The sequence below is a fragment of the Tribolium castaneum genome, chromosome 10 (assembly GCF_031307605.1).
Source record: "Tribolium castaneum strain GA2 chromosome 10, icTriCast1.1, whole genome shotgun sequence".
NCBI classification, from domain to species: domain Eukaryota; kingdom Metazoa; phylum Arthropoda; class Insecta; order Coleoptera; family Tenebrionidae; genus Tribolium; species Tribolium castaneum.
Genome location: NC_087403.1, coordinates 4,650,884 through 4,666,665, shown reverse-complemented (window position 1 = coordinate 4,666,665; position 15,782 = coordinate 4,650,884). Strand labels below are relative to the sequence as shown.

The window sequence follows — 15,782 nt, the reverse complement described above, 5'->3', positions numbered from 1 at the left end:
GGCGCGAGGCTTGAAAATCTTCATTAAGGGTCCGAGTGTTGCTTTATTATGTTTGTCTTGTAGTTTGTTTGATTTTGTGCAAATTTAGCGAAATTTTGTGATTTCTACAACATCGGAAATTTTCAGCATCGCCAGATTTTCACATTTACGTTTTGTTTTCACCCAGTCAGAATTTCAAACTTTCGACAAAACAGGAAAAATAGAAAGTTGCGCTCTTTGCAACCGTTACCTTTTGCCATAGCAATAAGCAATATTGTATTTCACTTGAAGGAATACATTTACGCTCACCGCGATTTTCTTTCTAACTGTTATTTCGGTTCGGATTCCTTATATTAAATGCGCTAAATTAGCGCACAATGAAATCAAAAAATTGCAACAGAGATATTACAGTCAAAATGGAGATTAAAGCAATAAATGTCAGTCGCTGCCAATAAACTGAACGTCCGCTGAAAATTGTGTTAACGTGGAACGTTCCAACGGTGTACAAATAACAATTATTATTTTTGTATATTTTTTAAAAATTGCCTGATTTAAATTTTCGAAAAGGAAAACAAATTGGTCTTGTGCGTGGGTTATGAATGTTTTTAAACAATATCCGTTTTGTGAACATCGCAGAACGTTGCGGCTGCAGCCCATAATTTGTCTTTTTGCTCGTTTTGCGTTTGTTTTGTTTACGTGAAAGGGCCGGGATCGATTTAATCAATTTCCCTTCGGTGCCTCTGAAATAATGGCCATAACGGTCATCCATAAAATATTTAATCAAACTATTAGCAATCGACTGAGTCGTAGTCAGTTTAGCATGGCGTTGACAGCGACAGGACTCGATATTGTCTCTCTATACCGACAATTTCGGCTGATAGCTGACGAACAGCCAATTATAGAGCAGCTGGCACCCGCACAATGCCTCAATACGAGTACATCCACCACCCCATGGTTCATTACAACGGAAGTTTATCTTTACCCGGAATTACGTGTAATTAGGAAAAAATTCTCGATAAATTTTATAAACCAGCCGAGATAAATTTAAATTTTAGAAGAGTCCCTCCGGACGAAGGAAATAATTTAATTTTTATGCCACAAACAGCGTTTAATCGTTTAAACTAGAGATGCTTTGGGAAGGCAGACGAAACATAAAATCCCGCACGGCTAAGTGTGGACCCAGGGCTTTAGCAAATATTGATCTTTGGCCACTTACAGATTTACTACTCTTAAAATCGCTGTAAGCAGGATTGCTTCGAGACTTAATAATTTTATTGGTAAATTGTTTGTCGGGGTGTAAGAATGAAAATAAATCTGCTGAAACATTGGGGATTCGATTTCGCAGGTTGCTGGTATCGAAGTAGTCACACCACATTAGGTTACATAATACATGATAAGACCCTTGGCATGGAAGCGATTGTTATCGCGTTTTCGTTCAAAAGCCACGGAGCTTTGAAGACGGTAAGGGTGTAAAGGGGGTGGCATCGACCGCTGCATGTAAGGGCAAGTAATACCTACCTATCGTAAAATTTATCGATCGACCTATGCATGCCTAACTCGAGCGATTTATAAATTTTTTTCTTCACGGGGCTTTTTAATTAACACTGCCAGCCCCAACAAGGCGACCGCTTACGTGGCAAGAACTTCAACTCAACTCCACTCTACTATATCATAGCCACTCTATTAAAATAATGAAAGAATAAAATCGCCCTGTTTTGATAACTCGCGCCTTATTATCGTTTGCATAATTTAAAAGTGCGAGTGAAGCCAGAGTCGCTTAGAACAAAGGAATTAATTACTAATGATTTTTTTCAACGTTTGACCTTTCCACGGCTGAATTTTACAAAAAATAAACTTCTTATTTGAATTGGCAAACAGTGCCCTGATGCTCGAGGCAAACTTTTATAATAAACACGTGCCTCGCTCGAAGTGATATTTCAGTTCGATTGTGCAAAAGTCCAAAACAAAATTTCTCTATTATCTGATCGTTCAAGATCCGAGCTATTAAACCAATTTTCAAAACCATCGAAAATAAATTTTTTAGTCCAAAAATCGAACCAGCTTTGTTTCGCTTATTTACTTTATACGTGTACATTAATTTATTAATATCACTGTTGTAAATCACTATGTTCAACGCTACAAAGCAATTTATTAATTGTCCGTTTCCCAGCTTTATAAACGCCGCATATGACAAGCCCTAATGGTTATTACACAACAAATCGTAATTTTTTCATTTTTGATACACGAGGAGTGAAAATGAAAGTCACTTGGATATTGAAAATTCATGCTAATGCGGGCTAAGAACAGGATCATTTTCCAGGGCGAGTTATTTATATGGTAGGGAAACGAGGTAAAGTTTGTGACGTCCCCCGGTTGTCTGTTAAAACGTGAAAAATGCAAGAAAATAATTTCGAAACAAAGCAAACAAATTATCGGATCATTAACATAGACTTGAGTAAACTTAATTACCGTTACATTGGCACACCCAATTTCTGGGCACAGGTAAACATCGAAGTGTAGAGTTTCAGTAAACGGATTTTCACGAATTGTAATCGATAAGTTTAATTAATTATTTCCTACGTACGTGCAAATTCAGCTGCTTCATTTGATAATTATACGTATTATTAGATTGTTTTTACGCCCGGGTAAATATTTGTCAAGGATAGAAAAAGGGTCGCCTCAAATTCGAATACTTCCAGGCACCCTCCAGCGTTTGCGCGCGCACAGGCTTTAACTTTAAGCCGGGCTTTCACCGGTGCTTAATTTAAGTGTCATGCCGGACTTTGGAAAGTTACGCGGGCAAAAATCACATTCGCTTGAAATTTTCTATTGGTAAATAACGCGATTTAACGGATGAAAGCTCTTTGAACTACAGTGAATATCTTTGTTATCTAAGAAACATTGTTATGCTCGGCTAAACAGCGGAGTTCTCTTAGCATGTAAAGCACGTCACTTACACATGTTGTGCGTATTGTATCGAATACTCTTCCGATTTAATTTCACCTCATTATTATAATATCATACACAACACAAATGATCCTAATTGGAACGATATTTAACAGAACAGAAACTTAACAGCACCCTCAAATGAACACACACCCCTTTAGGACAAGATTAGCGAACGCCAGACACTGATGCTCGCAGCCATCACTTTCCTTCCAGATAATTACATTTATCGCAAGGTTTGTGCGAAATGGAATTCTGCTATTCTGCATATGACTATAGCATCTCAACATTTGTCCGGGTTCGGGCCCAAAATCACTGAAGACACTGTATAAATTGCTCTCTTTGCAATAAAAACTCAAGACTGACTGAGACTGTTAATGATAAGTCTAATTAAAAAAAACAGCAGTCATGATCCTTTAAATAATATGACCACAATACGGATTTTCTTCGTTGAAAATCTCGCATTGTGGCTGTTCCCTGATTTTTGAAATAGCTGATTGGCGATCTCATTCTCAGGTAACGATTAATCCGCTGTGCGAACTTGCCAAGCGGAACTAATAGAGTTAAGTGCAAACTTGAAGAATAATCATTCTTGGTAGGGAACAACTCTTGTGCGGTGAATTTATTCGGTTGCACTTCCGTGTAGATATAATTTTTTTGTTTGAGTTTGTGATGAAGAGAAATAGAAATTGCGTCCCAGCTTGAAGAATTAAGTCAATGACAACGACACAGCGAGAGTAATTGAATTATATATTTACCTTAAAATTTGAATGCGAATCCAGAGGAATAAATGTGGATTCTTCCATTAGAGTCGAGGCTAAGTTACAGTTGTTTGGAGTGCAAACAAGGCTCACACTCGATTTGAAATCTTACAATCCGTTGTAACAATATTTTAGATTTTGATCCGCAGATGCGACGCAAATGAATTTGTTCCACAATTGATAAAAATAAATTTCAATAGGGACAAACAATAATAAAAGTTTGTGAAAAACAACGTTGAATGCACATTGTTTTAAACGGATTTGCTCCACCATGGCAGATTGCTCTGAAAGCGCTTTCTTCATTTTTTGAATAAATTTCGTGTGTACATAATGGAATTTATTATTGAGTCTCCTTTGTTGTCGTTTAAATTGATGACGAGTTTGACACTATTAACAATGTTATACTTATTTTGTACGTCAATTACGTGTCGCATTTTGTTGTGTTTTCAACTTCTTTTTGAATAAATCATATAACCTCATTACAAAGCGAAAAATTTTATTTTTTCTTTTGATCGCTCCTTTCCTCAGCCCCAAGGGCTTAATATTACAAAGTAGAGGATTCCAGGGTGTGTCGGTCTAGCATCAATTTAGTGAAGCATTACTTTCCGGCTCCTCTCCTTATCTGATACACTATTTCCTCAATGAAAGAACAAATAAATGACCCGATAAACTCGTTGAATTTTTCACTCACTCTAAAATTACAGCTCCAGGTTGGACCAGAAATCTATATCCAAACCGGAGCTAAGTGTAAACGTTCGGGATAAATTTTTTGTATGCGTCACTTGACACGTTGTGGTCCTGAAACCGCACCAGGACCGTTGATGCGTTCTGTTGTCACACTATCAGCTCAGATAAATAAAGCTCTCCTGATTAGTGCAACTACAAGTTGGGGCCAACGATCAGGAGGGAGGAAATTGCACTCATTACTTATTATACCTAAGCGGCCGCTCTTTATGGCTTATCGAATTTTAGTCCACTTAAATATTATTATATTGCCGCTAGGACGTGTGACACACCGATTTACGGCACAACACGAACAAGCGCAGAATAATTTACATGGGAGTAAATTTGCGTTTTTTATTTTTTTAATACGTGACGCGTCGGGGGCGAGTTATGCACCAAAAGGGAATTGTAACGCTTAAAGATTGTTATATGTTAAACATTTAATCGAGTTTCATGGCTCCAAGTGACCGTTTGCAATAATTATTGGTGATAATTTTGGGTGAAGTCCTTTAAGTTGGAGAGGAAGTTCGGCGAAGTTATTTGCAAAATCTGGTAGTTTGAGTCTTTCTAAATTACAAAAAGTTATAAAAGTTGTTGAAAGCCCTTGAGGTTGAACAGCATACAAGGTGGCTGTTGGCGGTAAAATATTAAAAGGCTTTTGATAAAATTGGGCAGAGCCAGAAGAAGGCAAATAAAATTGCTTGTCTACGGAGAGAATCGTTCTAGGGGCCATCGACGTGCTGTCGTCTCATCATGAAGCAATTATTCCAATTACCGCTTTACAAGATATGCTCCACCCTACTTTACTGTTATCGGATAAATTATTGCCTTTCCTGCATTCGATTTTTCACCTCGCACCTTTTCCAATTCCACGGGAAACTAACACTTTAATTTTATACCTCCTTTATAGTCAATTCTTTGGCAAAGTTTTACACAGATAACTCCCTTCCTTTGTAGTTTTATAACTTCCAGCAATAAAAAAAGTACGTCCGATGACAATTCAATCTTTTATCACAATAAAAGCTTGAAATAACAACTACTTCTTTCGGCCGTTTTCCGCCGAAATTACCATATCAAAGCCTCTATTTCAAATATTATTAATGTTAGAGACTTGAGTTTGATGAGTGGTCTATTCAAACGATTGTGTTGATGGATGGCGCACATCAAGAAAATTTCGCGCTAAAACACGTCGTAAAAAATTCAACACAAATATTTCCACTAACATCTCCAATACGTACGTGCGCTATAAATATTTCCACAAGTGATATTAAAAATTCAGCGCAGATTTTTCGCGGTATTCCTATTACAGAAGGACTAAATAATATTGAATATTTATGACGCTATTATTTCGCATAAGCTACACCGACCATTCAAATCCACATCATCAACACACAATCTCTTTTTACAATTCATGCCACTTTTTCAGCCTTGTTGATTTTTCCAAACCGAAACGAACTCGGAACGAGATAGTTTCGGTTAGGAAACCTTTTGAATGGCAATGGAATTATGGGTAAACGGTCCGATCGCAGATTAATGAAGCTTGTTTGGTTCAGGTGAAAATTAAAATTAGAGCTGCGATGTTACTGGTTATCAATGCGCCAAATTACATCGACCGACAAATCGAGTTATTGATTCGAGAAGATGAACAAAATTCGCAAACAATATTTCGAAAACAAGTTGGATTTGATTTAAAGGCTTAGTAGCCGGAAAATGGAAAGAATAATTGAAACCAGCTCGAAACTGTCACTTGTTAATTATATTAGTATTTGGGGCAAAGAGGGCAGCACTCAGGTGGACTCTTCTAAAAATACGCCACATACACGAAACTGTTTCCCAACTATTGATTCCGTCGGCTGTGGTGATTCCAGACCCAAGTGCCTTTTTACTTAAACAATCAGACGTTACTCGAAACCGTAAATATTAATTTAGCGACGAATTTAAAACTGGGTTATCTTAAAACTGTGCCTTGTTTTTCCTCAAAAATTTATAGACGAAGATAAAGTTCATTGTTTGCCTAAACACGTAACGCGTGCATACAACCACCTCACTCTCCACAATTATTAAATAAACAACTCGAGGGAAAAATTAATTGCCCCAGAACTATCAAAACCCCATTCATTCTCTGCCACTTCCTTTTATTCAATGCCACTTTACTCCCCATTATTATAATAATACAATATCAATATCTGCTCAATATTAGGTCACATCGATCCTAATTATCCCCCGCCCTTATATTATACACCAATGACGTGTTGTACCATTTATTTAACGAGCTTTTTCCATCCTGTTTGATTCAGTAATTCTTTTGTCATTTCATTGATCTGAAAATCAACTCACAAATAAATAAATAATAACGCAAAGGTTGTTCCTTATAATAATAAAACAACTAATACGACTTGGAGTTTGGGCTTTTTAATAGAACTTTATAAAGTTGTAGTATTAAGGTAAAACTGTTGATTAATTTATTTCGAATGGAAAAGAAATTGCCGATGCTTCTAATTCTATTGGAATGAAATGAAAATAAATAGAAAAACTCGGAGTCTCTGCAAGGGTTGAGGTTTGCAGTGTTTTTCCAAATACTGCAAGCCGTACAGAATGTCTAATTAAAGTGCTTTTAAGTGAGCTCGAAATTTATTGCGCGACTAATAAAATGGACAAATTCGGCTCAGTATTAAGTTCACGATCGGCTTTATTTGAAATTTGATTAAAGCAGGAATTGTTGACAGTGTTAAAAATTTGCATTAATTGGAAAACGTATCATTTGTTCGGAATGCAATCGATGACCAAGCAAAATCCTTTCCTTATCACACTGCACCGAAGTTTGAGCAAATTGCATCAGCTTGTTGGTTGTCATCATAGAGACGAAATCTGGAATCGCTGCTGAAAAGACAATATCCCAAAGGTGTGGTGAAGTGGTGCACCATCTATTTCTGTTGCGGTTGCACGCAAGTAACAGCTGAACGCCTCAGAGGCTTCAAGCAAGTCAAACTGACGGCCCGCAAACAATCCACAACACATTTGCATTTTACCGGCCTAAAACAAACTCTCATCTAGGCGCAATCACCACATTCATTAAAATTCGCCAAATGGAAACATTCAAACTCCAACTTGCTATTCTAGAAAATGGCGTTCTGTTTTTGGTTTCGGGTTTGCGTTATCTGCCAATACGTTTTTAATCGCGGGCTGAGAAAATTGAGCTTAAGACGGCGTTCCGGAGTATTAATGGTGTAATAAAATGCATCAATGGCTGATGTGATAAAGTACGGGCTGGTAGATCTGCCGCTAAAACCATTGGGTTATACATAATGAAACATTAATATGTCAGGTATTTCCCCGGGCACTTCATATTACCTAATTATTGCAGGGCATTGTGCGCTGGAACTTGAACAGCAATTGAAATGCGTTGCTCGCACAATAAACTGCCACAAGACAAGTGTGCCCGACTAATCAAGTTTTTATCGTTAATTTTTGGAATGTGCTCATCGAGTGAGATCTGTGTCGTGATTTTTGGCCAATTTGTAGTGATTTATGAGGGCTAATATCAAGGATTAGGGTTATTTCGAGGCGTATCAGAATAAGTAGAAATAAGTGAGTTGGGTTAATGTGATTTTGTCACAAATGTTCTCGCAGTCGATTAATTGCCTCATTGAGTTTACAATTATGATGAAATGCCAACTGTTGAATTGCTTGAGCTGGTGACGTTTCAATATAATAAATTTCAGCGGGCAGTGAGTACAGAAAGAGTCCAAATCCGAAGACACACGCAACTATTATACATGTAAATTTTAGGGCCAATAAAGATAAGTTTAACGTCGAGATTGCATCGTTAATTTTCAGTATTAGTCGAGTCAAAAAGTTAAAAATCGTTGAGGGAAGAGAGCAGGATCCCAAGCGAATGTGCTTGTTACTTTCGTGTTTATTCGGCATTTAGCGACATTTATGTAATCCATCTAGTGAAAATCTTGTGCATAGCAATATTCAGGGATCTCGGCGGGATTCGCAACTGAAGAGCGAATTAAAGGGATTTCAGACGCGTCACTTATCGGATGATGCAAACCTCAGACTAAACAAATAGACGTCGCGTGTTAACAATTACTATGAACGGAATTATCCACGTGTTTTCTTTTGATTTGGATAATTATATTCGGCGAGAGTCAGAATGACAGTTTGTTCATAATCCGAGTAAAATCCGGTGTTTCCTAAACATACGATGCAGTTGCCACGTCACTCATGCATCTAAACTGAATATTTAGAGTTTAAAGCTAAGCCGGGACTATTGATTTTTAGCCGTGTTATTGTATTCCACCTTCAATAAAGAAATTTCGACAAAATCTTCGTGTATTTTTCCCCCAGTTCATACATATTTAATTCTAAGCCATTTACAAAATCATTAATCAAATTATCTGTTGTTAGGAGAGTTTTTTCGAATCAAATCAAAAACGGCTTTCCTAAATTAAATGAATTTTTTGCCCCAAACGAAGTATTGATTTTAAAATTAATTTTCAAACATCCCTAATTAGGTTAAAATCGTCCGAAAGTTTCGCTATATTTTGTTAGGGGCCTTTAACGTTGTTTTGGAATTTCGCATTACCAGTTAAAGTAACGTAACCAATAAAACTAGAGAGATAAATAAAACGGAGCCTAAAACACCGTTACCCTGCCATGTAATACACTCTTCACATCACTTCAAATTTATATTCCAAAACGACGAAATAAAATTATTTTGCCTTAACGTTTCTAATTGACGATTCACTAAGCATCATCGGAAAAAAACGAAATAGCATCGCGGAATTAAAGAATTAAAAAGCAATAACGAAACTTAGACTGGTCTGGTGGAGAGGGGCAAAGTTGCAGCTTCTCTACTCAACTATAAGTGAAATAAACCCAACGCGTTGCGAGGTATTGTACGACGGAATCCCGATATTATAAAAATCAGGCTGTGGAGAATAATATGATCGACTGTATCAAAGTCCTCTTTTTCGTCTTTTATAGCTATTGAAAGAGACGTTCGTTGGCTTTTTGCCAGGAAGGCGCACAACCAGTAAATATTATATATCCGTCTAGAATTAGGAATCGTGCAGTCGGCGGGAAATATGCCTGACATCTACGTAAAATCTACACTGACAAATTTCAAATGCATTATTTTGTAACTCGCATTTTAGATTGCACCCAACCGGGAAGTGTCTGTAACTAGATTATGCATAAAAAGTGTCGCCTCCTTCCCTATTTCGAAAATTTTATTTGAAACAACTTTAGAAATTTGCCCAAGAAATCGATAAAATTATTAGCATGCATAATACGCCAAGAACAATATTTATACATGTTTCTATTTTAAGCGCCAAGCAAAAATCTATCAGTTGTTGTTTCAAAATGACAACGAATTGATTTGCAAATACATAGAAAATAAACTCTCGATCCCGTGATTCACCTTCGAAATTTGATGTATTTTTAAGGTAGTCACGAATATTTATTGCTTTTTTCATGAGTGTGTAAAATCTATTCCTGTCGTAAAAATATGGTAAAAATGAGCAGCTTTTACGTACGTAATTTTAATCCCGCGTTGACAGATAATATCAGTTTTATTGTGACATCAATTTTTGCTTTCCATAATAAAAAGCAAATAAAAGCTTTACAGGATGTTTTCTTAAATGTTATAATTTGGCGATTCTTTAGTTCGCTTGATTGCGCTGTCGTTTCGTCGTACAATAAAACTTTTGGACGAATAAATTAATATATCAGCTTGTTTCAAATTTTTTAATGACATGGCAGCTTTAATTTGCGGCTGTTGGCCCCAGCTTGGAGTGAATTTTGGAGTAATAGAAATAAGAGTTTGAGGAAATGATAAAATTGAGTTATTTAAGACGGTGGAGCGTGTCGCGAGGATTTAATTAAAAACAAAATCAAAACTTAATCAGGTTCCTGATAGTCTAGGGTGAAATAAAATTTGTTTTTATTTGTCGTCGCAAAGTTTGTCTCACTGTCTGTTTTATTTAAGTTGAAATAAATGCAGTAAAGTAAAATCGCATAATTTGAGGATTAGAGGGTGAAATATGCAAAAACAACTCACCTAATTCCGGGCCACAAACTCTTGGAATAATTTCGAGAATGGCTGAACAGGAGGCGTCATCGAAGCAGAGTTGGCGCGCAACCAGACAGTTTAAAGTAGCGCCTCCATTTTTGATATTGGGACCTGAAACAGGAATTTTCCATGTACGAATATCAAAAGCTTCATTGATAAGCAGTTTGGGCTCCTCGTTATTTTACAAATGACGATCTCGACGTCGAGTCTAATGATGCGTTAACTATGGAGCGGCTTAACTTCAACTTGCTCCACATTTTCATAATTCCTATTTACATTCCGTCTTTTACTCAAACAAATGGGCTATATTTGATGCGTGACAACGAATTATAATTCTTCTCACTTAAGTACGCCCACAAGCTGATTCTCCTCCACTTGGAATCCTTTCAGCTAGCAAATATGTACAAAGGGTCTGTACTGTTGATGTTTCAACAGTTGCGAGCTGGTCATCCATCATACATCTACCTAGAGTACAAAAATAGCCCCAGGTAGCACAGTTGCACCAAGACCACATCACAGACCAAACGATGTTGCGAGCTCAAGAGGAAACCACCTCAAATCTACCACTAAATTAATTAACAACTCTAATTTTACCCACTCATTAAAACATTTGTTCCACTCCATGCAACCCTCACTCGCTCAAGAACAAACCTCATATCTTCCCTCCATCACTATTAATAATTCGTTTAGTTCAGCGAAAAACTCATGAATTAAGCAATTACGAATTGAGTTTGCTGTGATTCAGCCCTAAACAGGCTGTATATGTAATTGTAATTTCCATGTTAAGTTGGGAAAAAACACAAGGAAGTTCATTTTTATTACTCACTTCTTTGAGATTCAAATTGCTCGGAGCTATTCTTTGAAGAAAAGGAGGTGTATAAGGAAAAGAAAAGTTGGACTCTAAGAACTGAAACTCTTTTAGACAATAACGTCACCTGCTGATGGATCTGAACAATTGCATAATACAAATTTTCTTACGAAATACGGAAAATAATGCAACTTTTTCTAAAGTATCTTGTCGAACTTTGCATTGCTCTATGGGAAAGAAATAAAGCCTTTTGTACTGATTCCGAGCGAATGAGCTTCGCGTCTATTACAGAGTCTCGCTTTCATAGATAATTTACCTGAATATTATTATTATTCGCTTGTACAGAGTGGGTCAGGGAAGCCCGTTTAAAAAATTGCCGTTACATAAAATTCATCATTTTCCCGTCGACTTAACTGTAGAGTGCTGTTACGCATTCGAAAGTACTATAAATCCTATAGTTCCTGACTTACCAACTTTATGAACGGTGTAATTTATTTTTATATCGTTGGATGGCTTCGATTTTTGCTCTCTTATAAAGATGTATGACACTCTCATAACATTTTAAACAGTTACGAGCACGAGATTTTGTGTCTTTTTATAAACATGGAAGATATAAAAATATGGCTCAATTTCCGGGGCGCTAAAGCGTCGATACACGAAATTAATAAATACCTACACAAGTGGTAATTTTCGTTTCGCTGATTCAGTAAAATAACGACGTTCCTTAAAAATTTATGGCGCACCGCTTTTGAGGTAATGTGCTCTACTTCGGTTGAAAGACAAATCTAATTCGATTTGTCAAGACCAATGTACAAAGTTGCCTGATTTATACCGTTACTTCTTATAAGTTACAAATACTGATAAAATTGGAGTTATAATAGTTATGTCTTTGCTGCATTTCCCGTGTCTCGGAACGCCGCCGCCGCACCGTTCAAATATGGCGCAATAAGAACGCTAAACTCAATTCCTCGATGTGCAAATTGGTTTCACTCTTGTTTGACCTCACACCCAGGGTGACCCCACTCGAATAATGGGCCGTTACACGAGTAACTTTAACGCCTCACAATCCTGGAAAGATTAAGGATGCTATTGGTATCTAGTAACGCATTTATTACTTCCGAACGTTCTTTATTGCGCTATTACTTCTCAGGGAAAGTTTACTGCGCCACTTTATTCAGATGTAGGTTTTATTAACAGGATAACAAGGACAAGGAACTGGTTAAAATTTTGTGTTAGTTGAATCGTCGCTTGTCTCATCGCCATTAATCATAACTTGTAGACAGCATCTCGATGTTTAGCTTCTGATTCTAAATAATTGCTTTATGTTCCGTGAAATTGATTGTGATCCTGTAAGCGGCCGAATCATCGGATGGGTGAAAAAACAGGAGTAGATTGGATGGTCGATGGGTAATTGGGGTGCTGGAAGAGAGTGGAGGGATGAGTTATCCCCTTCATAATGACAGGAAGCGAGTCGACTTGGATCAGGAGAAGTCGGGGGCCACGAGCGGTAATCTAACGGCCATTTAGACGGTCTCCTTATCATGGCATGTGGCCTCGTTCATCATGTTCTAAGGCACGTTCTGCGAGGCCAGGCCGCGTGGCTGGAACCCAAAATGCCCCGCAGTCACTTTATTCCATCCACCGGAGCGCTCATGCTAATTTTTACAAATACAAAATATCTCTAACAATCAGAGACAGAAATTAGGGATTAAAATCTAATAACTGTAATAAAGAATCTTGGAGAAATAAAACTTTCACACAACTAATTAAAATCTACACAACTGTAGGATGTTTAAACCATATTTAGCCAATTTGGGAGTTTAGGAAAAATAAAAATTGAATCAATTTTTAACAAAACGAAGCCCTTAAAATTGTGAGTTGGGAAATTTTCCTAGAATGCGGTCTCTACTAATTATTAGGAACTGTATTTATAGCAGTTGCAATAAAACGGGATGGGAAGAGCGGGTTTATTGGTTTTTGTTTTCTAATATATGAGATAAGGTATAATCAATGCGCGTTCCCGCTCGGGGTTTATTGGGTCGAAGCGGGCCGGCATTTGAATTTTTTCGTCGAAACGATAATCCCATCCGTCGGCAAGAGGTCGTTTAGAGCTGACGAGGTTATTGGGTATCAATTTCTAAGTGCGGTGATTGCGGCAAATTGGGGAATGAAGTCAAAAAGTGGCTTGATTAAAAATTTTCCCGTGCGCGTGAAAAGTTTGGGGCTGATTTATTCGTTCCTTTAGCAATAGAAAATCGATTATCAGGTACACACAGCACTAACGACTGACGGAACTGATAGAACCATCGACAAAAGCGCTTGTGTTGCATCGAAACGATTCCAGAAACGTGCTTCCGTGATTTACGGCCTCAGATGATGGAGCCAAGCGGCCAGCGGCCAGTCCTGCAAAGGCCGAGTAATGGCCCGCACGTCGGAAAGACGTGCTCACGTGACTCCATCACTGGGGACGCCGGCCCACGGCCCGTGGCCAAACGGCAATCTGCCCTAACTGCATTAGGCGAGTTACAGTCTAGTCGCTTTGTCTACATAATTAACCTTATTTGCCTTAATGATCAAAAATACGTCTTCTCGGACCCGCACTCTGACTGACGCTCTTTTTCAACTCTCGTTCGGTTCATTAACGAGCCGCCGTTTTGAATACAATATCTTGTTTATCCACCGATCGCAAACTCGGGACACTGGCGAGATAACTGCGTTAACGCCACCTAGTCCTATATACAGCGTGTGCCCTAGTAGAATTAAATTATAGGTGAAATTTCGAAAAGGAGATGCAAATTGCGCAAAAAAATACTTCAAAAACGAATTTGGCGCAAGTAGCGCAACTGACCTGACAAATTTTAATAAAACGATGTGAAGTATGAAGGATTTGGGCTTTACCGAATATATGCCGTATATTTGGTATTATAATGCCGTATGCATATATACAAAATTTTCGGTGGGATGTGTGTCGAAAGAGGGTTGAAAAACACATACAATAAAACATTTCGAACACCACGCCAGGGACATTTAAGCATCATCAGGATTCCGGAGTGACCCTAAAATAAAATATGAGTGTTCCGTTTAGAGATCATAGCGATTTAAACATATATCGCCTAATGCGTTCAACAGTTCTTATTTAGAGAATTACGATTTCCTTTTATATCAAACGAATTTTGTTCGAAACAATTTGCCATAACATTTGCTACGCTTCCGGTATAAAAGAATTGATTCCATTTTAAGATTACTGAAATTCTGTAAAACGAATTCTCTAGCTACATTGAATATTTATGTGAAACGCTGCATACGTTTGTTTTAGCCGAACTACTTTCCAGTTAGTTGTAGGCGACTTTACCAATCTTTGCCAAAAATTATGTAACAGAGTTATAAATTCTTACTCTTATGAATTATTGCGGACATTAATATCCGAAATTTTTCTTTCGTGCAATGTCGTGACCTTTGGCCGCTCCAACAGCAGATGTGATCTAAGATCCGACCACACATACGGTTCTGGCGGTTTGAATGGATTTATTGGATATTAAAATGCAAAACGCAAACGCAAATTGATTAAAACTTTTTATTCCGGCCCGATCTAAATTTCAAATTTTAATGACCACATTCTCGCATTCACACGCCTACCAACGTCCATAATTTTTAAATAATAAGTAGTACGCGACAAAAATTTAACTCAAGACACGGTTAGTCATGTTTGTGCTGCACACTTGACTGCGGAACCAGGGAGAAAACAATAAAATAGCACGGCGGAATGAGAATGGCTCATATGTACAACATAAGGGCGACATGAAGCTTGAAGAATGCAGGTTTACGACATTTGTCTAGCTTTGCTGTCTTACGGCAAATAATAGAAACGTTCCTGCTGAACTCAGAGTCGATATGTAGTACAGTGTGAGTCAGGAAAAGTGCAATCCACTTGATGCGATAGGCCGTGGTACAGTTTGCAGGTGCGAGGGTCGCAAAATGCAGTTCGCGAAGCGATTTCTTTGAAGAGTTCCTGACCCTCGTCTGGAGAACAACATCGGATTGTTTTTAAGTAGAGTACGCTTCATTAAAACTGTGCTCATTAAATTTAGTGCTTATATACCCCATTAAAATCCGGTGGAAAAATAAGGCTGAAATACGAGGAATGGAGGGTTTCTTCCCTTCGTGCTCACGGTGGCATGATTACTGCAATATTGGTCGCCGCCGTATCAAGGAGTCAATCTGGCCAGAGCAAGGGTTAGCCGATACACCTTGCCATTAGCACAATGACCACTGGCCAAGTGACGGCGACGCCACAGCCACAGTCCCCTCGCAAACACGCAAACCCGACAATTAACCCGCGATGTTCATTTTTCAAAGCACTACACGCCACGGCTTGCCGTTACTGCAACGGTAACGCTTCAGGTAACGGCTGGCACTTCCAGCACTGCCAAAAGTCGCATAAACGTTTACAAAGAAAGCAACTTGTAAAAGCTGAAACATTACGAGA

The 15,782-nt window shown here is 38.0% G+C and overlaps 1 protein-coding gene across 7 annotated transcripts in view; it reads right to left on the bottom strand.

Annotated features, from left to right (window-relative positions):
• The window catches only part of Gfrl (Glial cell line-derived neurotrophic family receptor-like), a 70,425-nt gene that overhangs the window by 21,539 nt on the left and 33,104 nt on the right, over nucleotides 1-15,782 (bottom strand). For all 7 annotated transcript variants that reach the window (XM_008202400.3, XM_015980993.2, XM_015980976.2 and 4 more), the window contains exon 2: nucleotides 10,477-10,599. In XM_008202400.3, coding sequence (XP_008200622.1) covers nucleotides 10,477-10,599 — 123 coding nt within the window. The remainder of the gene's footprint in view (nucleotides 1-10,476; nucleotides 10,600-15,782) is intronic.